General features: G+C 41.9%; 1 protein-coding gene across 8 annotated transcripts; it reads right to left on the reverse strand.

Moving 5' to 3' along the window:
* Positions 1-202: 202 nt before the first annotated feature.
* On the reverse strand, positions 203-24,348 carry LOC109961177 (vinculin-like). 8 transcript variants are annotated; one of them, XM_020601836.1, is made up of 24 exons: positions 23,645-24,347; positions 17,914-17,984; positions 16,774-16,924; positions 16,039-16,147; positions 14,960-15,082; positions 13,756-13,916; positions 13,459-13,461; positions 11,856-11,946; positions 11,597-11,744; positions 11,350-11,503; positions 10,964-11,139; positions 8,851-9,041; positions 8,404-8,430; positions 7,879-8,078; positions 7,425-7,553; positions 7,110-7,259; positions 6,898-7,006; positions 6,423-6,725; positions 6,198-6,322; positions 5,484-5,669; positions 4,109-4,285; positions 2,829-3,032; positions 2,643-2,747; positions 203-2,034 (listed from the first exon to the last, which is right to left on the reverse strand). In XM_020601836.1, exons 1-24 carry the CDS (start codon positions 23,810-23,812, stop codon positions 1,888-1,890), a joined length of 3,408 nt encoding a protein of 1,135 aa, XP_020457492.1. In that variant the 5' UTR covers positions 23,813-24,347; the 3' UTR covers positions 203-1,887. The 8 variants fall into 8 exon arrangements, with proteins under 8 accessions (XP_020457492.1, XP_020457494.1, XP_020457496.1 ...); XM_020601838.1 differs by lacking the exon at positions 8,404-8,430; XM_020601840.1 differs by lacking the exon at positions 4,109-4,285.

Raw genomic sequence — 24,348 nt, forward strand, 5'->3', positions numbered from 1 at the left:
GAACAAATATGTAGGTTTCATTAAATCCACAAATATAAACTGAAACTAAAGCAGATAAAACATTTAGCATTGTCACTGTCAGCTTGGCATACTGACATTAGCATAGCTGTGTCTTAGTCTCACAGAATCTTGTAATGAATATATCTGTTTATGTCTTGGTCATCTGCAACAGTAATGGTACCAACAATTTAAGAGGCTGACTCCAGTAATCAGACATAGTCTTTTATTCTTCCAAGGCACAGCAGATGTGTTGGCAGGGCTAGAAGCTATCGGATTACATTCAAGGTGTGATTGAACAAAAGTACACACACAGAATTACACCCTGTCGCTATCAATGAACAGTCACTGACTGCTACATGCTCAGAAGGCCCAAATAAAAATGAAGATATGGTTTAAAGTTTGTGCTGCTATTCAGAGCTCTGTCCCCAGCATTAACACGGGCAGCTCATACCGCGTCAGTGACGAGGCTTCACACATACACACTGGCACACGTGGACAAATTGTCCTTTCCTCCTTTTTAACGGTTAAATTTGGCTAGTCATTGTCAAAAGCAAAAACTTTATATAATACTGTTTAGTGAATGAAAATAATGAATTCACTCTTGCTTGTTATATAAATGCATCAGCTGATGTGTAATTATTCAAAACAGAAAGACTCCTTTGAAAGGTTTTTTATCTAAACCTAAAAAAAAAATCTAGATTGGCATCAGTGCCTAATATCATATAGAAAGGGTTTTTGTTCTCAAACCACCAGGGTTGTTTAGAAATGATGTGTAAACTCAAACTCAGATCATATTGGGACTACTGGGCTCACACATGGAGAAAAGTCTAAAAACAAGATGTTGAATTGCTGTGTAAAATCACTGGTTTTGAAAATATTAAACTGAAATCTGAACAAAATAGAACTTAGTAATTAGTTTAAAATATGCAAAGCAGGAGAAAACATTCACACTCTCTTTGCTAAAAAATAAAAAAAGGCTCTGTTGTGTTTAGAGAACTGCTTACAGTAATAAATCCTTTGGCATTGTTAAATAAAATGTAAATGAACTCTAAACTCACATTACAAACCTCAACTAACCTTGACCTTTGCTTTTCTGTCACTCATACTACCACTCTCAAGTGAACACTTAAAAGATCCTTCCTGCAATCAACAAAAAATAAATGCCTTTTGACTGACTACCATACAGTTGTTTTTGAAATGGTATATTTTCCTAAGAGTCGACACCTTTTAGTTTTTCAAGTTGTATAAACATCACTGAGCAGCAGTGATGATGAATCACCTCTGAATTCTTCAGTTAAGAACAGCATTATTTCCAAAAGTAAACCTGAAGAGGGGCAGAGCTCAGCCCACACAAGACTCCACACTTTAATGTCAAACTCGCTGAATAAAGCTACTAGCTGAGTGTTGTTCATAAAACAAATAATTACTGTATGTACAGTAGACAATAAGAAGTGCACCAAAAAACTGAATGAAAAGTAAAAGTCCTCTGGGGGATAAAATCTCATAATTCTGCATTTGGAAAATAGAAAAAATTTTCATGCAAAAAATATATACCTGGGATTTGGATAAACTCTGGTAACACAACATACCAAACATATATAAAAACCGTCTCTGATTAGCCTGCGTGATTCCACAGTTACGGGCAAAGGGAACTGGAGAGCGAAGCTGAACCCACTCCAATAAATGAAACCTGCTTGGTACTAGATCTAATGGTCCTGGTATGCACACCCAAACTACAGTGGAGGATGGGACAGAATCACCTGCAGTTTCCTCTTTGAAGAAGTGCACGTTTACTCATGAGGAGTTTGCACATTGTTACCTTTGCTTGAGGTGTTTGCTCTATCAGTACCAATTTAGAGCATAGCTAGTTTCAGTGACCTGGTTTAGTTATTGATACCAGGGGGTCTTGCGCACCCAGCGAAGCGTGAATCCCGCATCTGTGCGAATCTTGATGGAGGCAGCTTCTGCTTCTCTGACAGTCTCCTTCACTGACTGCATCAGATTCTGAGCATTATGGACCAACATCTCTGTGGCCTGGTCAGGGAAACATTCACAGGTAAAGTTCATAAATAATAACCAAGGTGGGACAAAATGAAACAAGTTATCACTAATGGAAGAGGTACTCAGATTCTATATGCAAGTAAAAGTACCAATACTTTAATGTATGTGAAGATACTCCATTAGAACGTCTGCATTAAAAAGATGAGTAAAAGTACTAGTATTACTAGCAAATGCATAAAAGAAAATGTGTTATGTAAACAACGTGGAGTAAAAATATTTTCCTCTAAAATGTGGTAGAGTTGAAGTATAAAGTAGCTTAATGGAATTACTCAGATAAAGAACCCCAAAAGTGTAGTAAATATGATACTTGTGTAGATGTACTTAGTTACTTTGCACCACACCAAGTTTCAGGGGATGCACTCATCTGATATGGCAAATTAGTACCTGCACAGATACTGACCAAGCAGATTGGGTATTGGCTATGGTGTGACTGAGCCACATGAAGAGCAGTGTTAATTATAAAATTACAGTTACATTCATTCAGTCATGTCAGGTTGTCAGCTAAAGAGCAGACACACTGAAGTTGAGGTATCTGTACAGAAAAACATCCCCACCAGTTAAGTGCAGTTTAGTGAGTTTACCTGCTCTGACTCCTCTTCGCTAATGTTTGTTCGCCCCAGCATTGTGGCTTTGACAGTTGAGAGGATCTTCAGCTGAGTACTGATGGTTGGAATTCTTTCACACACCTTTGAAGGGAGAAAAAAATTGTTAATTAGTTTTCTGTACATGACAGAGTACTGTATGTGCCTGTGCGACTATGTTTTTACCTGTAGCAGATTAGTTCTGATGCGTCTGTCAGTGCACTGCTTGGCCACTTCTTTAGCAAGTCTCGTTACCTCATCTGAGGCCTTGGCAATGTCCTTAGCACACTGAATCAGTGCCCGTTTGTTCCCGCTTCCACCACGCACCAGCCGAGACATTTCTGCCATTAGCAGAGCCATCCGCTTGGCTGCTGCGATGATGTCGTTACCCTGTGAAGGGGGGAGAAGGTAGAGGAGGAAGGCTGTAAGCAAGATACTGGAGAAAAGCATGGCTTTGGATAAGAGGTCAGAATGCAATGGAAACATATTGCATGGGCCATGTTTCCAGCATTTTTAAGACAATCATCAAGACGCAGTGCTATTAAATGCTAAGTGAATGTTAGTGCTTTGTATACACTGATTTTGAATTACTAAAAAAGCAAAACACACTACATTTACTAGTGTGTTTAGCAGAAAGCTGCATGCAGTGTTAGTGCCAGTGCAAGTTAGAACACATTCTCCAACCCTCATGGAGGAATTCAGAAATTTATATTCATAGTTTTGGAGGGAAATGGTGTTTAAGTTCTCACCCTCTCCCTCACATCACAGTCGAGCTGAGGTTAGTACCCACGAGGTGATGCTCTCAGTGTTGAAGTGACCAGTACACACTGTGAGACTGAGAAGCTGAAGCAGGTGATCGTAACAGGCAAGCAGGCAGTCTAATTTCAAAGCTACATCACCCAGAAGTCTTTGGGAAACTGTCCTCCTTGGCTTCACAGGTTGGCCAGACAACGAGTGCCTGACAACAGTGATAACAACGAGACAGACCGCCTGGCTCCTCCTTTAAACCACTTTACCTAATCATGAACGGGAAGTAAGGGAGGGACTTGTGAAGCCAGTACCAGTTTGTTCATGTGGTGCAACAAACAAACTTGCCATTCCAACAAACCCCAACCTTTAATGCAGCTTTTGCATGGCTTCAGCATAACCGTGTGTCAACCATGTCTGAGTGTGATGCAACAACAGTAAAACAGCAACCACAGGTGTTGAAGGATTCCATGGTAGTGGCAGATGCAGAGTTCACAGCCACATCACAGTCAGCTAGTATTCCAAAGGTGTTTCTTTCTCCTACAGGGCTTTTCTTGTGTTGTGCATTTGTGTACTTGCATGCGTGGATGTGTATCTGTGTATGTGGGGTCAAACAGTACAGTATCATACCACCAGCAGCTCAAAACATTTAGAGCCTTTTCAACATACTATCTGACCCACATCTGGGTGTGTGTGCACTCATGTGTATGTGCGCAGACCTTGCTGGACCACTTGCGCGCCTCCTGGTGGAGAGACTGGGCAGCTGCCAGAATGGGTTGATTGACAGGCTGGTTGGAGGGCATCAGCAGCAGTTCTGGCTCATAGTCATCCTCACCATCAGTAAACTCATCTTCATCATCTACCTCCCTCTCCTCTACAGCCTCCTCATCCTCAGGCTGGGCAGGGCAAAGTGGGGGGTGGGGATTGTTGTTGGTGGTTGGAGGAGTAGGATAGATTGGGATGGGAAGAACAGGGTGGGAGGCAAAGGGGTTGGGAGGAGGAGGAGGAGAAAAAAAGGAGGAATGTGGAGAAAAAGGGCAAGGAGAAAGCCAGGGATTTCAAGAGGGAAGGAAGCATGGGAGAAGGAGGCATTTAGTACACTATGAGAGGCACTGGATGGGAAAACAGAGGACAAGAGGTTTACAGGAAGGACAAGGAATGAACATAAGAGCTGTGATGAAGCAGGGAGAGGGGAGGTGAAACTGCACATACAGGAAAAGATGGTTTTGGTGGGGGGTAAAAAGAGGAAAAAGGAGCTGGGTTGGGCAGGCAGCAGCTGGATGATGTGCCTACTCTGAGGCTGTGGCTGTTTGTATAGGATTTGCACAATCAAACAAGGTCTACCTGTAACCAAAACCAATGGTTGGCATCTTTCTATGGTATTTAGGAGTCTAGCAGTGTGCCAGTGCCTGGTTTCCAAAGACAACTCTGATGTATAGATATGAAAACACTGTTAGGAGAGCTATTAAGTGGAAATGGTTATTTGCTTCACAAAGAGTGTGAGAGGGCATTATTCCTGAATAATGGTTATAGACACAGTAACTAGTCCTAGATACAATTCCTCCACACACAAACTTACACATACAGAACACAAAAGGGATAAGAGTGCAAACAATACAACATTTATGGCAAATATAGTGTGGCTCATTTTCTCAAGACGGTGGGATCCACAGTTGACTCTTTTTCTTATATTTACTTTGTGCATGCAAGCCTGCATGTGTATTATGCAAGCTCAGATGCCAACACCTTGAACAGATGACAGTTTCCAGTTTCCCTCTATAACTGGAATCAAGCCACTGATCTCCACATTTCAGGATCAACATGATTTCAAACAAAACCTTGATCTCCGATATTCCTAGAATTTGAGAAGGTGCTTCCTCATCAGACAAGTGTATTATTATGGCCAGCAGAGAGAAGAAGTAAAATGGTGTGATCACTCCAGTCATCTCTACTGAAATGACAGGGATATCATTAACCAGCTACCATAGGTTTTTGTACCCAGAACTGAATCATTCCCCTAAATTTTAAATTATGAGCAGCTTAGTGGGTGATTAACAACAAGCCGTATATTTCTGGGGGTTTGTGTTAACTGACCTTGCTGGACCACTTGCGCGCCTCATCGTGCAGCTGCTTGGCCGCCACCATCATGGGCTCACTGACAACCTCTCCCGCCTTCTGCTCTGGGAACTCCTCATCCTTCTCCTCTGGAGGAGGGGGCCGAGGCGGGGGCACCTCGCCCTGTGGCAAGGGGGGCTTGGGTGGTGCCTGCTCATCACTAACCTGGAAAATACACACATAGACACACGTTACTTATATGGTGTTCAGGAGCAAAGGTGGGTATAAGGCAAGACAAGGCAGCTTTGTCTGTATAGTACATTTCATACACAGTCAGTTCAAAGTGCTTTACGTAGAGCTTCATCAGGACTCTGCGAATGTGATTTGATCAGATTTTTGTAATGCTTCTGTCAGCAACCCAACAATTATCATCAGACGTTGATGCAAATGTTGCTTAATCTCATATGAAATGATTAAAACTGTTCCAAATTTGGCAGAAAATAGAAAGTTCATGTAATACCCAATCGCTGATTGAGAAAATAGGTTTTGAGGTATTTATTTACAGTACATTTTATGCACTCCGCAACATCCAGCTTCACATTTACAATTACACCTGAGCAACTCAACTGGAGCTGTTAATGGTTCATTCATAACCCTCATAACTCAATCATTTTTAAAAGTGGTGTAAGGCAGCGCTGGGTCATTCAAAGGTTTATTGTGGATAACGGAATGTGTGTGTTTGAATGTGCGTACATGGAGCTGGTCCAGGTCAGGAGGTGGGGGAGGAAAGTCAGGCTCCTGAGGTTGGAAGGCTTCCCTAACTTTGCCGACTGCAGCCAGGATCCTCAGACACGAGTCCAAATAGGCTTTCTGCAGTACTGTAGAGGAGAGAGTGAAACATAAGAGAGATAATAACATGAACAAAGCTGTGTCGCTGCATGCCATGCAGTATCTTGAACATGTATTTGCATAATGTACCTTTATCTTGTATGTTCCCGGCCACTGCCTTGGCATCCATCACCATGGGTGAGATGGTGTGTGAGAGGATGTCTGACGCATGTTTCACAGTGTCTCTGAACCGCAGATCTTCAGAGTTCTCCACTTCCTTCTTAGCCACCAACAAGACCCGATTAGCTCGTCTTGCTATGCTTGTTGCCCCGGCAACAAGCATTTGGGGCTGAACATTTGCCATGGCAACTCGGCACTTGTCGATGTCTTTCTTTATAGCCTCCTCAGAAGCATCTAACAGAGATTTGGTGTCGATGGCTTCGTCCACCAGACCTGAAGCCACAGAGAGATACCCACACACAGATGAACCTCTCTAAATCCTATCTAATGTGCAGTGTGTTAATATAATTTGGGAAATCTATTTGTTGCAGGCTACTGTAACACTAGAACTACTTCAAAATGAGAAACTGTCAATAGCTGAAGAAAACGCTGAGAAAATCCTCACCAGTCAGTCTCTCCACATTGTCAATCCACTGGTTCTTCATAGTGTCAAAGTGCTCATATGCCGCTTTGTTTCCAGGATTCTTCAACAGGATCCGAGCAGCAGAAGTCACCTGGACATTAACAATCATGTCTCACTCAGACTGTGTGACAGCTACATGTTTCATCAGTGAATGCAACTGTGCAAACTGTGGACAATAAGATGAACAGAAGCACCTGTGGTGTGAGCTCCCTGGCATGTTTCACAGCAGCATGAATCCCCTCTACTGTGCTCTTATTGGCTGTTCCCACAGCAGCAGCTTTCTCTGCGGTCGCCCCTAGTCGACCTGCATGGGCCTCAAAGTTCCCTGCGCGCTCTTCAAAAACCTTCAGCAAACATTATCACTGGTATAGTCAGACTAAATTCACAATCATCCTCTTTTATTTGCTCCTACGCACACATCTATATAGTGCAAAATCAGCAGAAATTAGAGAATTAATTGTTGTAATCTGATTTCCAGTCAGGAAAGATATTTTTTTTACATTACTGACCTCCTCCCTGTTGGGGGCATCAGGAGGAGAGGTTGCAGCTACAGCCAGCAGTTTAACAGGGGTGGTGGTGTCACTGAAAACATCAGATACTTCCTGGGTCATCACCTCCTGCATGTGCTGCCTCAGGTCCTGGTAGAAGCAGAGTGTCTCATTTCAGTCCACTAGGTGGAGATCTGCACCAACACTTCCAATAACAACAAGCACGCATGCATCATATATTGTGTACAAAGCCAAGGCTCCATGTTTTGTTGTGGCTGCATCCACCTAGATGTCATGTGTGTCATTTTATTCAAATTAACCAGAAATTTTGCCTGACATTTGGAAACTTTATGGTCTTCATTATAAGTTACAATAAGGTCTGTGGGTTTGTACAATGTCATTTGTAATGACTGGAGTTTAAAGCTGAGCCGATTAACTTATAAACTGATGTGTGTTTATGAAACTATGGAGGTACCTTGAGGCTATCCTGCAGTTGTGCAGCTGTAGCTCGTGCATGAGGAGCCTCAGCCTCGCCTCTGCCGGCCATGTCTGCCAAAGATGTCATTAGAGCCTCTGTTCGGTCGCAGCGTCCGATCATATCCTGTCGATATGGGCCTAACATGCCTCCTGCCAACCTCCTCCCTTCCCCAACCATTCCTCTGATTGCTGCCTGACCTGTGGAGACACACAGCGCAGAAGTCAGCCTCACATCGCATCTGAATACCATGAATCTCTTTAGTGTTCAATTAAAACCAACACGTATAATTACAAGTCCTTATTTAGAAATAGAGAATCTATAAATTGCAGCACAGTGCTTTGTATTTATTAGGAACATGGTCTAATAAGTATTGCAATGAGTTTCATATTTCAAGAAACTTGTAAATTAGAAAACAGGATGTTGCATTTTATAGTGCTCATAAAGTTTCCAGGAAGCCATTATTTGATTGTTATCTATAATGTCTGATTATCTCTTCTAATAAAGCACTTAGTGGTCAAGTACCTGTGTTCCACTGTAGCACCTCATACTCTGCTCCCATAGGGAAGCATGGGAGAGAACAGGAAACAAACACATGACAAAACAGGAATAAAGTAATAGGTATAAAACAAATCATTATTAAAAATATTGCAGGGCTCTCTGAATGACTAAGTCAGGTTAGTCATACGGTGAAGCACAGGATACATCACTGTGGGCATTAAAGGAAATGGCATCAGTCACCAGCACAGTTATTCCTGTCAGAAATGTTTCGTGAATGAGATGCTTTGCGATCTCGTCATGGACCACAAACACCTCATATCTTTCAAGATCCTGTAACTGCAGCAAAAAGTTCCCAAGTACTGCATTAACATTCTCACCATCACCTACATACAAAAGGTGTGAAAGGTCAGAGACTTTATTTTTTATCCACCACATCATCCTTCCCTAGAGATGTCATCCAACCCCACTCACCTATTCCTCTGTCGTCCACTCCGGGGTTGTTCACCCAGCGGAGGGCCTGCTCCAGTTTGCCCTCCAAGGTGACGGCAGGCTTAGCTGGTCTCATGCTGGCCACAGCCCGGTTGGTTTTGGACTGCAGCGTCAAGAGGGCCACTCCAATCTGCTTTGCCAATGCACGTGCCTCTGGGCTGTCACCTTTACCTCTGAAACAGTAACACACAGAGAGATGGTTTGAGACAAAAAAAGCTGGAAAGTTCAAGAAATTAGCTGTTAAATAAAGTTTTCAAGCCTGTCAAATTTGCAGGACCATTCCCCCGTTACAGTCAGTATGGAAAGTTTTCAATCTTTCCATTTTTTCACATTGTTATGTTTCAGACTCATCCTAAAATGGATTCTTTTTTTCTCATCAATCTACACACAATACTCCACAATCATGATGGAAACAGGTTTTTCGAGTGCTTTAAAAATGTATTAAAAATACAAGACTGAAGTATCCTATTTTCATACAGTAAGTATCCAGACCCTTCACTTAGCACTTGGTCAAAGCAGTAATGACAGCCTCAAGTCTTCTTGAGAATGAAGCTAAAATCTATTCTTAGCAGAACTGTTCAAGGTTAACCAGGTCAGATGGAAAGAGTTGGTCCACAGCCATTCTCAGGTCTCCCCAGAGATGCTCTGTTGGGCTCAGGTCTGGACTCTGACCGGGCCACTCACAGGACATTCACATGGTGTACCTGAAGCCACTCCTGTGTTTTCTTGGTGATATGCTTTGAGTCATTAGCTTGTTGAAATGTAAACCTTCGCCCCAGCCTGAGTTCCTGAGCACTCTGGAGAAGGTTTTCAATCAGGATTGCTCTATATTTTTCTGCATCCATCCTTCGCTCTATCATGACTAGTCTCCCAGACACAGAATAACACCCCCACAGAATGATGCTGCCGCCACTGTGTTTGACTGTAGGGATAGTATTAATGAGGTGATGCCCACTACCTGGTTTTCTCCACACTGTTGGGAATTGTGGCCAGATAGTTCAGTCTTTGTTTCATCAGACCAGAGAAATTTACTTCTCATGGTCTGAGAGTGCTTCAGGCGTCTTTTGGCAAACTCCCAGTGGGCTGCCATCTGCTTTTTAGTGAGGAATGGCTTCTGTCTGGCCATAGAGGCCTGATTGGTGGAGTGCTGTGCTGATGGTTGTCCTTCTGTAAGGCTCTCCCATCTCCAGAAAGGAACTCTGGATCTCACTCATAGTGACCCTTGGGTTCTTGGTTATCTGTCTGACCAAGGCTCTTTGTCCCCGATTACTAAATCTGGCCAGAAATATGAAGGCTGTTGGTGGTTCCAGATCTCTTCCATCTGGGAATGCTGGAGGCTACTGTGATCCTGGAGACTTTTAGTGCTGCAGAAAGTTTCTTCCTCAGATCTGTGTCTTGACACAACCCTGTCTCACAGGTCTGTGGACAGTTCTCTCGACCTCATGGTTTTGATTTCAGCCTGACATACACCATCAACTGTGAGACCTTAAGGCATGTGCCTTTCCTAACTATATATTTTTAATACATTTACAAAACACTCCAAAAATCTGTTTTTACTTTTTCATTGTGGAGTATTATGTGTATATTGACAAGCAAAAAATTAAATTGAATCCATTTTAAGACGAGTCTGAAACCTAACAAAATATGGAAAACTTGAAATGTTCTGAAAACTTTCCGTACTGACTGTAGACACTGACCTTGAAAGGAAACAACCACCATAAAAGGCTCATGCCACTTATTAATTTGGTATGGTAAATACTCTATATTGAAAGTTGAGTAAAGAAAATATATTTCTAATGGTGACTCATCTTGCTGGAGTATTTCCCTTTAAGGTCAAGTAAGTATTGATCTCCAAACTGACCCTCCACATAGACACCACAGTCCCACCTGTTCCACACATCTTCAAATAGTTTGAAATCTTATGGTAGGGCTGATGCCCAAGGATGACAGGCAACAACATACAGGCAGGTAAAATATGCCAGCTATTGGTGGCATGAAGTTTCAGTTTGAGCCTAGAAAAAGAGGGTCTAAGAATTATTTAAAATATTCACAAAACATCATTGGCCATGCGTATGTCAGCAGAGGGAAAGCGTACTGTCTGCGTAGCTCCGCCAGTCTGCCGGTGAGTCCTGCAATCTCACTGATGGAGCGCAGTATATCATCCCTCTCTTTGGGGTCTTCGCACAGATCAGCGATGCGTTTGGCCTCTGCTAGTAGCACTCTGATGTTGTCTTCCCCCTCGGGACCACCGTTAGGATCGGCCAGCCAGGCCTAACAAATGCACATACAGTATATGACTTAGTACGCAAACCTATACAAACACACCACAACAATGTATAGTTTAAGTATTTAGCTTCTCTTATCCACATTTACATTTAGCTTAAATTCTTACTGAAAATAGTAAACCACATGCTTAGAAATGAACTGGAACAAGGGAGACAGAGGGTAAGTGTGGATTACTGTGTTGGTGCTTTATCTGACCTGTGCAGAGTCCAGCCTCCTGGCAATAGCCTGCTTGGCATTGATGAGGGCCTCCAGTCTGCGGGCAGCAGCATCCACTTTGCCAAATAATAACTCTAAGCCCTGCGAACACTTGCCTGCATGCTGCACACACCCTGGGGTCGGTCCCTGGCCTCTGGCATAAAAGAAAAAAACAACACAGCTGTGTTGACATGATCAACATAATGGAGAACAGTTTCAGTCTCATTCTCTCAAACATAGACACTACCTGGCTCGAAGGTCTGTGACCTGGTCTGTCATTTGTCCCAGAGCCTTAGCGGTGGCCAGTATATCTCTCCTCTCCTTCCCAGCGCACAGCTCTCCCACCTTACCAGCTTCATCCAGTATCACACGTAAGGCAACTTCACCAGGGTCTCCTAGGGAGCACAACACACCACAGAGTAAGAGTGTAGAATAACATGAAGACCTGACTGAGTGCTTTAGCTGAGGGAGCTGAGAAAACTTAACAAACAAAAGAAAACACTTACCTGGTTGTCCATAAGGGTCTTTGAGCCAGTTTTTAGCCTGCCCCATCTTTGACTCAATTAAAGCCAGGGATCTCTTCAAAGCCTCCATATCCTGAGGTAAAGACAGCACTGTGTATAGATTTGTCAAAGGATATCAGTGGGTATTTAAAGAAGAAGGTAGAACTTTACATCAAGGCATACTGTAAACAATGAGAAGTCAGTAATGACTTTAGTAGTTTTTAAAAATGGATGCATTATTGTTTTAACAACAAAATACTACAATAACCTCTACATTTACTCAAATGTGAGCAAACGTGCATTTGTTGGGGACTATTTTCAGCTGTGGACTGATACACATTTGGTGTGTAAATCACTGTTGATGATTTTAGGATTATTATAAAAGACTGACTCACAATGAACTGCTCATGGTAATGAGGGAACAGGTCACACAATACAAACAATATTTTTTGGTAGAATCCATTGTTGTTTTGGTCTTGTTTTGGAATTTGCAGACAATAAGAAAAATCAAGTGCCCTTTCTTTTAAATTCAGATGCTTTATTTACTTAGTTATTTTAAATCTTGTAATGATATACAACCATTTATTGTTGAAAACGCTGAAAACTTTAAACTGTGCATTAGTTGGCCATTAAGAAATATGTAGTTGCTGGTCTGCATTCTTTGCAGCCTAAAGTATCCATTTGTTTGTGCATGCTGAACCTGACAACCCCAAAGTTACTTCTATTAATGTTTATTATTCATTTATAAAGCAGCAATAAAGTCTTAGAAACAATACAAGCCTTCAGTTTCCAGAAATTATCATCAGAAATCATAGTTACTGGTGATCAAGGGAAAAATAAGACATTTAAATATCTCACATGCTGCAGACTCTTTCACTGCTTTAATATGTGGTGGGGGTGGGGGTTCCAGCTCAGAGGGGAATGAAATGCTTAAGTGAAACTGTTCAATAGACCCATCTATTATGGATGTCTGGACACCAACCAGCTTATTTCTATAATTCATAACCTGAGAGGAGGACAGTGATCGTGTGCCAGCGGTTATCACAACTCCTAGTGTGCAGTATTTCCACAGCAAACACACACAGAAACACAAACAGACAGATCATTGTGTGAGCTAGCTGTGTGCAGAGAAACATGCAGGGTTACAGGTTAAACTAGTGAAACGGATCTGAACTTTATCAGAAAATGACTGCAGAGCTTTTAAGGTGGCCAAAAATGTATTTTGTGTGAGAGTTTCCTATTGTTCTACTGAAAACAGAGTAAACACAGGCAGCTCCATGAAAATACCACGACTGACTAAATTTCTGAAGTGGTTAATGTAAAAAAAGGTTATTTAACTTAAAAACTTAAATAACTACCATCTGTTTCAAACCATTTGACTCAGATGGACGTCTAGAGACAAACATATAACAATATAGTGATGAAGTACAGTATGGGTACATCATCACGTCAGCTAACAATCAGTGGATTAAAACATGATACACTACAGTTAAATACCAAGATGACAGCTATGTATACAACGTAAGCATGAGGACATATCCCTTTCTCTCACAAATATACACACTTGCATGCTGGAAACTGCAGAGGGGGAGAGAAACAGGCTTACCTTCTACAGGGAGGAAAAGAATGGAGGAGGAGGGTAAAGAAAGAAAAGAAAAAGAAAAACCAGGAGTTATACTAGCAAGCAAAAAGAAAAGTGGAGACAAAGTAAAGAGTGAAATTTTTTGGAGGTGCTCGCTGCAGCACACGGGGACATGTGGATACAATGTGTGGTTATGTGTGTGCGCAGGGTCACTCGAAAGCAAAAGTGATCTGATACCTGATTTAGGTATGGGGAGGGGTTAAATATAAAATGGTATAAAATAAAGAAACTCTAGGTTCACATGGCCAACACAGGCCATACCTTATTGGCCCAGGCATCTTCGTCCCATGTGGTGAGCTGCAGGACTCTTATGATCTCATTGATTTCAGCGCTCATCTTTTCAAAGGTAAACCTTCTGTTCCTCTCTGCCTCCTCAACGCCGGCACCGTGACTGCTCTTGGTTGCGACAAAAATCTTTATAGCTGAGGACAGAAACATGCATGTTTATTATTAGAGTCCTAAAGAACCAGGGATTTCTCACAAAAGTATTAAAATTCATTAAAACTATTATTTATGAAAATCCCACATGAAAGACAATGTGGCAAACAGCAGTGACCAAACACCATAGCCACTGGCATCAGAATGTTGACTATAAATCTGTATTAGCTAATTATTGGCCACTTGGGGGCACTGGAAACTACAGATGACCACCTTTTAAGGTAATATGGTGAACATGTTATGCAGCAGTTGTGCAGATATGCAGCTGGGGCTACATTAGCATTCATTTGAAGCTGTGTTTCTGTCCACTTCATGAATTTTAGTCAGTAAGTATTCACTCTCCTTTTAGCTCAGTTTTTGGTTTCCATCATCTTGTGAGGATAAGATCTGGCTCTTTGGCTGCTAATTGCTCCAGTATGTTCACTAGCTGGTTGCTAACCTCATCCCTATTAATGCTTAGTGACTCCATTCATATGATCCAATATAAAAAGACCAATCAGTGCAACTTCAGGTTGCAAATTGGTTTGTGATCTTGCAAGATCAAACTATTGGTCTAAATGTTTTTGACATCCACATTAAATGTGCATGTTTGAATGTACAGCTTGTAAAAGCTGTAACAGTATTTCTCTTCTTTGCTGGTGCAGAATACAGCATGAGAGATGCTAGTGGAGCAGCTAGTGGGTGATGTGTGTGTAGTCAGTCTGACATCCCCAGCAACTAATGACTGTAATTATACGCGTTGCTATAACAGCAGCTCGAAGCTTAGTGACCTGTACTGTTGTTTACATTGACTTACATTCCTTTCCTAGACACTTACCCAAACCTTAATCATAACCACTACTGGCCTAACACCTAACCTTATTCTCACTCTAACCTTAAACCGAGTAGCCACTCTAAAATCCAGTAAATTCGATGGTGGAGACTGGCATCTGATTCCCAGATTGAGTCCCCCCAGTGTGAGTGTGTGAACAGGTTTTACTCCCCATAATGTGAGTAAAACCAGGTGAACAAACACACACATACACACCTGATATAAGAACAGGCAGCAGCTCTTTGATGGTGTTCATGGAGCTGACTAACATCTGCCTGTGTTCTTGATGTGTCAGCTCCTGCTGCCTCTCCTCAATCATCTTTGACATTTTAGTCATCCCTAAATAAAGAGAAAAAAACGGAGGGAATTTATTGTCAGTGAAAATGAGAGGTTCACAAAATCAAACCGACCAATAGAATGAAAGAAGAAAATGGCAGTGACCTTGGGTTTGGCCTTACTACTACAGCTTTAACTCTCAGACAACAGAGACCAAGGACATTCTCCGGTGTATTGACAAAGTGAGTAGCTCCAACACATACAAACATCATCACTTCATGAATGACTGATTTTGTACAATGACAGCATCAGTTATGTGTGAGAAAATCTGGGCATCAGATTTCTTCCAGCTCATTATGACGCAATGCACTGACAACACAAATGACGGTTTCCTCTGGAGATAAATAGCCTTTTTATGTTCCTGTTCTCCTGCCAGTAAAAAGATTCTGATCTGTAATCACACCATCTTAGTGTCAGCAGAGCTGTCTGTTGTTCATTTAGACTTTCACCATGACAGATGGAGCTCTAATCTAAAGAACAGTCAACAACAAGGGTTGATTGCATAGTTCTTGATTTAGTGGTGACCCAAATATTGTGATGCATTTGTGATTTGCAAGTTTTTCACAACAGTAATATCTATATATTTACAGAATGTATAAATATTTTAAGAAGAACTCATAGCATGCAAATTAATTGATGAATTTGACATGAACACATTCTGCTACCAATGCTGCCATCAAGATCCACTGGAACTATAATGGGGGCGACTACTAATCAATCTGCTGATTCTTTTCTCGATTAACTGTAGATAAATATCAGAAAACTGTGAAAAGCTTTCTTCAAAGTCTACAACCTACAAGTATTCAGTTTGCTATTACATAAGACAAAGAAAAGCTCAAGTTATCCCAATTTAGAAGCTGGAGCAAAGGAAGAGTTGGCATTTTTGTTTAAAAAATAATTTAAACGAGTAATCGGTTCTCAAAAGTGGGTTTGTTTTCCTTTTAAAGGCTCCTGCTGACCTGGTCCCAAGTTCTTGGTGTAAGTGATTAGGTCCTCCATGGTCTCCACCACTTCAGCTACAGTCAGATACTCTAGGATACCTTTACACACTCGGATTATCTTACGCACCTAGAACACAACACAGACATCATCACAAGCAGATGAGATCATGTACTGTACGAAGGCTGGTGATAACAAACTACTTTATTATGAGAGCAAAGTTTTGTGCGTGCATAAGCGTTTTTAGACAGTGCTGATGTTACCCTGTTGTTTGTGTGGTGTCTTTGAGTGTGTGTGTGTGTGTGTGTGTACAATCTTGTGATGTCCAGCTTGTGACTGTAAGAAGCTGCTCCTTCAAAAATGAGGCTAGCAATGAGACAGTCACGTGCCCAATGTGATTCCACTTATGGAAGTGCCATTAAACATTCAGCACACACTCACACACCCATATCATGCAAGCTCACATGTACCATATCCTCACACAAACATACACGCAGAGCCAGCCACACACACACACACACACACACACACACACACATACACACATCCTGATTTATGACAGAGCGAAGTCATTTGATCTCAGTCATTAGATTTGGCTCCATCTGAGAGTCCATTACAGACTTGCTTAATACTGAGTTCCTCCTTCCTCTGTACAGCTAAATAAAGCTTTATTTCCCTGAAAGATGCCACACCTCTGACATAAGAGTTATTCTCAGGGCACATGCATGGACATAAAGAGGCAATCACAAACACACCTCAGCCTCATCAAAGGTAAGGAGCAGGTCAGATGTTCCAGACAGTATCCCTCTGGATCCATCAATCAGGTAATCTCGTGCAGGAACAGAGTATGGGTCTGCCTTCAGCATCTGAGCCGCCTGGACGAGCTTAGAGCATGAGTTCTCCACCCTGAAAATAAAAAGCCAGCACAGCTTTACCAAAAACAGAATTTAATCACCTTGTAAATCTTGCAGATCACACCTGACAGTCAACATAACGAAAAAAAAAAACACTGTAAATCTGGTAACAAGAGATGGTTGCAAGGCATCAGACCAAGCTGCTTAGCTGCACACAGAGTGAAGATGCCGTTACTATATGCACCATTACACTGGGGCTGATAGTTTGCTATAGTTCAATTTCTGCACAATTTCCAAATTTCTCAGAGATGATTGATTAGATTAGCCTGAAGAAGTTGATGGTTTTTAAGAGCACTTTAATAAAGCCAAGTCCCTCCTCCTTCTGACCCCCCATTGGTCAGGGTATCAATGGCTGCTATTTCATTTATTTTTAGGTGGGCTCACATTCCAAAATGCCCCCTCCTAAGCCCTGTAAGTGAGATTTATAGTGTTGTGTCCCATGTACGTGTGGATGAGCCTGTGAGAGCAATCTGTGGATCTGCTTTTCTTAAAACACTGAAAGGCAAGTGCAGACAGAAAGGCAAATCACAGACAAAAGGAAATGACTGTAAATGCACAGTAAAAGCATTAACATTCACATAAACACAACATAAAAAACCACAAGCAAGCACAGCCTGAAATCCCAGGATGGCTGTTTAGCAGCTCTCAGCCAGCACCCAGAGCTCATGTCAGCTCTTTGGACACAAGCTGGAAAACAACAAACAGCCTCTCAGCGGTCTAGATGCTGGAGCCGGACAGTCACCCAGGCTTAGCTTCAGAAGTGGCTCTTTGTTGCAGCTGGGAACGCAGCCATGTTTCCTAAACATTAAATTGCCCGGAATCCTCTTTTTAACAAGTTCTCTGTCTTCTGAGATAAAGTGAATCATATCCATAATTTTGTCTCTGGGTATTTCTGTGAGTGACTCTGGGTGAGGTACACAAAGAAACAAAAGCGGTGCTTTTTCTTCTCAAGGATGCACAGCGATTCAGAGAAAGACTTACTTAATGAACGCTGGAGGCATATCTCTTTTCATCACCTGGTCCTCTGTGGTTTGAACCGTTTCTTTCCCCACCTACAACACACACACACAGATAGGCCATTTATTTCATTAGCAGTAGCTGTAGCATGGCAGGAAACAGTATTAAAGTGAGCAGTATTAATAGTCTGAAGGATGAACAGGTGTGTATCAATGCACACCTATTTCAACCATGCAGCAACACATCTTCCAAGCTTCAAGGGGAAGCTGCGTGACTCACTTATAAGCTATTCTATATGAGTGCAGGTTGGGAGAAAGACATTTCTAGTGCTCTAAACCAACCTGCCTCTCAGATGCAACAGCCATATGTGGCAACAAACTGCAGGTCTATAGTCCCGTTTTTTATCAGTACAACATTAGCCAGGCAGAAAATGTTAGCCAGGAGTGTAATCATTTTCTTCATTAAATCAGGCACAGTTGACAGTAGGGTCAGGGTAAAAGCAATGCTATATTTTCTTTTTACTGACCAAATTAGTGTTGACAGTCAGAACTGTGTGTATGAATTTTTCTGTTACAGTTGCTTGTTTTTCCCCTCTCCCACATTTCAGTATCAGTGGCAAACAAAAACATCCTGCCATGCATTTTACTTTTGTAGCTCAAATCATGCAAAATGCTGAAAGAATATATGTTTTCTTTGGTCTTGGTTTAAATTTTGATTTTGTTCCACAGTGCCTGAATGGATCAGTTACATATTGCTGTAGCAACAAAAGTTATAATATGGGTTAAAATGCTTAAATTCTGCATCTTGACATTGTCTCTTAACCGTTAATTGTTTGTTATTTAGGTATCATTTAGCCCCCTTTCTCTTCTTGCATTGTTAATTTGGTTTTCGTTCAAGTGAGGTGAAATATTTTTACTAACTCCTGGGATGATTACTATGCACACACTTATGGAAGCAAAGTAACAAACACACAATGTCAAAAACTGAGGATGAGAAGTTTAAAGAGATGGACACATTACATCTATCTTGAAAATGCATAAATTGCATTCAAACAGACTAAAAGATGCATTGAGTACAAAATCACATGCGCATATAAAGACACACAGAATCACAGCAGGACGACATTGCAGATGTTCATGTAGCTGGCTGAAAAACCTTAAGGTCCTGAAACACTGGCCCTCACACACAAAACACATCCCACATGAGCATGCACACACCCGCACACACACTCGAGATGCAATTACAGTGAGATGATAACATCAGTCTTTTGCTGCTGCGCTGATGAAACTTGGTTAATAGACTTTCTAGCTCCAGAGGCAGCCATCACATAACACAGTTTCAACTACACTGAGATTCAGGATCCCCTTCCCCCCCCAGATTTTACAGACCATTTGCATTTCTCCTAATCTGGTCATACTCTGTGTCTGGTAGGAAATAAAAAGCAAGAAAACCTGTTCCACTCAATGTTATGCTGCTCTGGGTTTTCTTCTAGTATTACATCAATAAATAATGTTCTTATAAATGATTTTTGCACCATAGAAACAACAAATCCAGTTCCATCTGGATTTTCATCATTTTGTAACAAATTCAGCACAAAATAAATCTCATTTTGAAAAAAACTGTCAAAACCATGTTTTCAAGCTCAAACTAATTAAACTTTAAATCTGTGAGTCTACTAAACGACTGCAATAAAGACACTGACAACATGTAATGATAGTACTAAGAGAATGAACTTGAACTGAGGAAACAAAATATATATATTTCTTTTATCCTTTGTAATTTAAGAATGTGCTATTTTAAATGCAATGATTTTTCACAAACACTGCACAAATGTCTTAACGGATACAAATTGAACATCCGAGGGCCTCAGTATGTCTTGGTAACAATGCAGGAAGATACCCAACTCTAAAATGTGAGAAATGCAGCTCTACAAGTCAAGTGCGCCCTGATGAATCCCTCCGGACAAACTCAGCAAATCACATCAGTTGACTGAACAAACAGCTGTGTGAGCTCCAGAGTTTCCTGTAAGCAGCAACACTTGCCATCGATTATTCAATACATAATTAATGAGAGCCTAAGTGGTTTTTTGGACACAGTGACAAGTGTGATGTGCGTATGTGCATTTCCACAGCCTGAAACATGTGACTGCTCCAACAGGAAACAGACATCTGTCAATCAAAACTGACACAACCAAATCAGCCTGGTCTTATCTCAGTTCCACTGCCGTCAGCTCTGATGTGCTTATTGGTTGGTTTTGGATCAGACAAGTCATTACAAAATGCCACTCAAATACTTAAATATCATAAATAATCATTTATCTATATTTTACAATTAATCATTTGTAACAACTATGGCATGTTACAGGAACATAAACACTCATAATTGCTTTTGTGCACAGCAACAAACATTAAGGATTCAGAATTTATGTTAACAAATGGAATAGCTACCAAATAGCTTACAATTACATACGTAGCAGACATGGAGCAACATTAGCAGTCATTTGGAGTAGTCTTCCTGTCTACCTGATCCAGCATTCACTCTCTCTTATTTAGCTCGGTATTGGTCTTCATCGAGAGAGACAAATATAGCTGCTAACTGCTTTAGTATGTTCACCAGCTATCCTTAACTTTGCCTGTCTGCTGTTTGGCAGGTAGTACACAGTGTGTTGGAGCTGTATCACCAAAAACTGCTGCTGGTGCTGGACACCAACTTAATGAGAGCACAAAGTTGTGGGCCATGAAACCAACACAGTTAGCTGACTGATCCCTTTCACATTAAACTTTGTCATTTGATGTACTATTCAAACAAATATATTGGTTAATGTGGCTTTAAAGGCATGTGAATTATTTATTTGGTGATAAAACACATAACTGAGAAGCAAGATGAAATTAGTTCTGTCAACTGACTTCCCTTTTCAGCACCTTAAAAGCTAAAAAAAAAAAAAAGAAAAGAAAAGGTAGATTTGGTTATGTGATAAACAGTCCAGACTGAGAAGCAGCGGGGCTGTGTAGAAGCAGCCAGGAACTAAGACTCATCCTGAGTCTGACAATGAACACGAAGAGATGGCTCCTATTTACATGAGAGAGCAGGCGGAGGACAGTTGGTGGGTGTATGTAATAAGGTTGGAGGTGGGAGGGTGGACTGGTGAACTATGAGGTTTGGCAGAGCCTGGTCTGAAGATGCCAGAGACACTTTCTCTCCCTTGCAGTGTGTGCTGGCATTTGACAGAAAGTAGCTATTTTGCTTCCTCTCTCCATCCCCCTTCTTCTTGTCTCATTCTGCAGCTCAGTGTTCGACAGCTTTGGACGACGCTCCTCTCTCCCCCACTTTGTGCTCTGTTCTGTCAGAGTGTGCTTACTTTACTCAACGGTAAATCTATTTATTCCTTCCTCCCCCTCCCCCAGACATGCTCCGACTCTTAGTTGACTCCTCAGGAAAAGGCACTTTTCAGACACCAGCGAGTCTCTGTCATCAGCCCAACTTCAGAAAGCTTGCATTTTCAACCAAACACACCGGCAGCATCTTTTAGATCCCTGCATAAGCGTCAGAGCACACACAACCTCTGACAGACTGAAACTTGTGTGTGTGTGTGTCTCAGTGACCTAGATTTTATGTGCACCCCCAACAAACACACACACAGCTGTGTTTTCATTCCTTGTGGGGATTTTACATTGACTTACATTCATTTCCTGTAGACCTATCCTAACCTTAAACATAACCACTATTTGCCTAACACCTAACCTTAAACTATTTTGCCACCCTAAAATTTGAAATGACCCACAGCAGCCCATCCTGGACAGGGTTAACAGTGTAATTGTATCAGTATGCCTTAAGACTCATGTGGTGATGGCGGCATGTTGCTGTACATTGTTACTGCACCATATCTTAGCCCAAATTGCTCAAGTGTAGAAATGAACCAGCCTTCTAAAACAAAGCACATGTGCTCAGAAGTGTGAGTATTTGAGTGTTAAATATCTTTTGTTAAGTCTATCCAGCAACCAACCGCTGCTGATTTTACTAGCTCTGTTCTCAAGCACCTTTTGTGCTCCCTCTCAACACCTTCCTGTCACCCACTTTATCAGTGAACTACACAACAATCCCATCATCTCCTCTTAAGTATGAATATTCAGGCATCTACCCGGGGTTTTCTAGTGTCTGAGAATACAATGAGTTGTACATCTTATATTCCCCAAAATACACTAGTAAATGCACAGGAAAATACATTAACTAAGAACTGAGGAGAGATAAGGGCATTTAAAACTTTTGATTGCATCCTATATTTCCTTCCTATCTGCCTGATAGAGTCCCTCCATCCTAACAACATACTTCCTCGGTCCAACACCTTCCAGTGTCACTATCAATCCCTAAGCTCTCATCTCCATCATCTGAGACCCAGCATCACGCCTGAGGCTGCTATTAGCCTCCTTCTGCTCACTGTCTGAATGGATCAACTGAATGGATCAAGCTCAGAGAGACATGGAGCCTGAAGCAATGCAGTATCAAGGACTCAGTGTAGCTGGATGGTATCACATAAAAGGGGATTCGTCATAAGATGCACCACTGTGTTTGAGTTCAAACTAAAAAGGCCTTTCATTATCAGCTAATGAGATATTTATCAAAATAATCTTGTGTGTCTTTGCACGCGGCAGCAGTCATGTAAGAACTTTTAAAAACTTTGACATGACAATAACTCGAACAAATAAGCTGCCTCATTTAATGTAAATGATTTGTCACTGTTATACAGTGTAGCCATTGATATGATGTTTCCAAATTACACTATGAGTAGGGTTAAAACTCGGCTTATGTGACTGGGTGAAGTTCCCTTTAATATGAATGACTAATAAATGGGATTTGCATAATCAAAAGTTTTGTAGAAGTGAAAGTGAAGTCAGGTCACCATCAATACAATGACCCCAGAGCAGCATTAAAGATGTGGCCCATATTATTTTTTCCCAGTTGGAGCATGTAAAAGGTGACATCAGTGAAGCCTGTCACTTTCTATACAAAATGACCATAGACTGAAAATAACAGAAGAAAAGAGAAAGAGGGTGTGAAATGTGACAAAGTTGAAGTAATGTTGGGAAAATGGGAAAAGACGGAGGAGATCAAGCAGTGGAAGTCTGATGAGTAGATCTGTTCTCTGTGGAGGTAAATACTTCAGAATGAACAGGCTGAGTTTATTAAATCAGTTGTTATATAAATTGCAAACTCTACAGTAATTAACCTCAAATGAATTAAGAGAAGTAGACAGATACCTAGCCTACACATACCTCTATAGTCCAAGTGATATTTCCCTCTTTACTGATGACAGAGCGTGTGTGTGTGTGTGTGAAAGAGAGAGAGAGAGACGCACACTAATTCAATCAGCACTCCTTTCTTCCACCCCACAAACTTCACTGAGCTCAGTGGCCATCTGATTATTAATCGGGGCAAAGTTTGACACGTTGTTGTGTTGTGTGACCACAAACGTGGACAGAAAACTGGTGCAGGAGCTCGTTAAACAATGCATGAGCGTGAACTGGGTACAATGACAGTTTTGTATGATTTAATTAGTGATAGAGATCAAGCTGGTCTTGCCATAAAAAAGTGCAGCTCAGGACAGAGCTGTCTTTTATGACTGGTTAAATGTCACTGTACCGGTTTGTCCTCACAAATGTCGCTCTCTGCAGATTTGGGAGTTTGGATGATAAATGTCATTGGATAGAGGCACTTTGCCCTTTAGGTTTCGTGAACTGACGCCCTCGTTCAAACTCACCCGTACAAGGTTGCTGACTGCCGCCTGCACCGCGGCCACTGGCACCGTCAGATCTGGGATGGCTTTACCGTCCACCTCCCCCTCCTCGTGCATGATGACCAGGTGAGAGATCTGCTGGGCCACCGGCTCCAGGATACTCTCGATGGTCTTGGTGTGAAACACCGGCATCGTGAACGACTTTTACCGCAGACTCGGCAGAATAAAGGCAGCTGGTAGTTCCAGCACCGAAGATCCCCTCTCTCCTCTCCTCTCCTCTCCTCACCGCCACCGACAGGAGGACGAATCCCGAGTTGTCAGCCCAGCCCCTGAGAGGAAATCCTCATACGTCTGTTCCCCCGGTGTGCACCGTTTCCTTTGGTGAGCACCTCGGTAAAGGCTGGACTCAGACCCTCGGTGTCCTCCGGTGGGAGCGACCCAAATCGTGACAGAAGGAATCACCGCCCTTCATCCAATCACAGCGAAGGGATGCAGCTGCCAAGCGGGTTGATGTTGGTGCGCACTGACGCTTTCCCTGCACGCACACGCATGCACACACAAATCATACACTCAGAGAGACACACACACACACCTACATCCACTGCAAGTGAGAGCTCTTCCCAAATTACGTCATGCATGCCAGTGGCCCGTAAAAGGAAAGTGCTGGGGGAACTTAATAGGAAGAGATCGTGAGTCCAAGATTTGGGAGATGTGTTTGGAGAGGAGGG

This window comes from Monopterus albus, unplaced genomic scaffold (genome assembly GCF_001952655.1).
Source record: "Monopterus albus unplaced genomic scaffold, M_albus_1.0 scaffold52.1, whole genome shotgun sequence".
In the NCBI taxonomy this organism is placed as follows: Eukaryota; Metazoa; Chordata; class Actinopteri; order Synbranchiformes; family Synbranchidae; genus Monopterus; species Monopterus albus.

Bases quoted from the DNA above. Each gene is read 5' to 3' on its own strand.
- LOC109961177 (XM_020601836.1), bottom strand. From the start codon at position 23,812: ATGCCGGTGTTTCACACCAAGACCATCGAGAGTATCCTGGAGCCGGTG. The intron at 15,083-16,038 runs GTCAGCAGGAGC...CTCTTTATTTAG, and splicing joins CACCAAGAACTTGGGACCAG to GGATGACTAAAATGTCAAAG. The intron at 9,042-10,963 runs GTACGCTTTCCC...TTACTGTTTCAG, and splicing joins CTGGCGGAGCTACGCAGACA to AGGTAAAGGTGACAGCCCAG.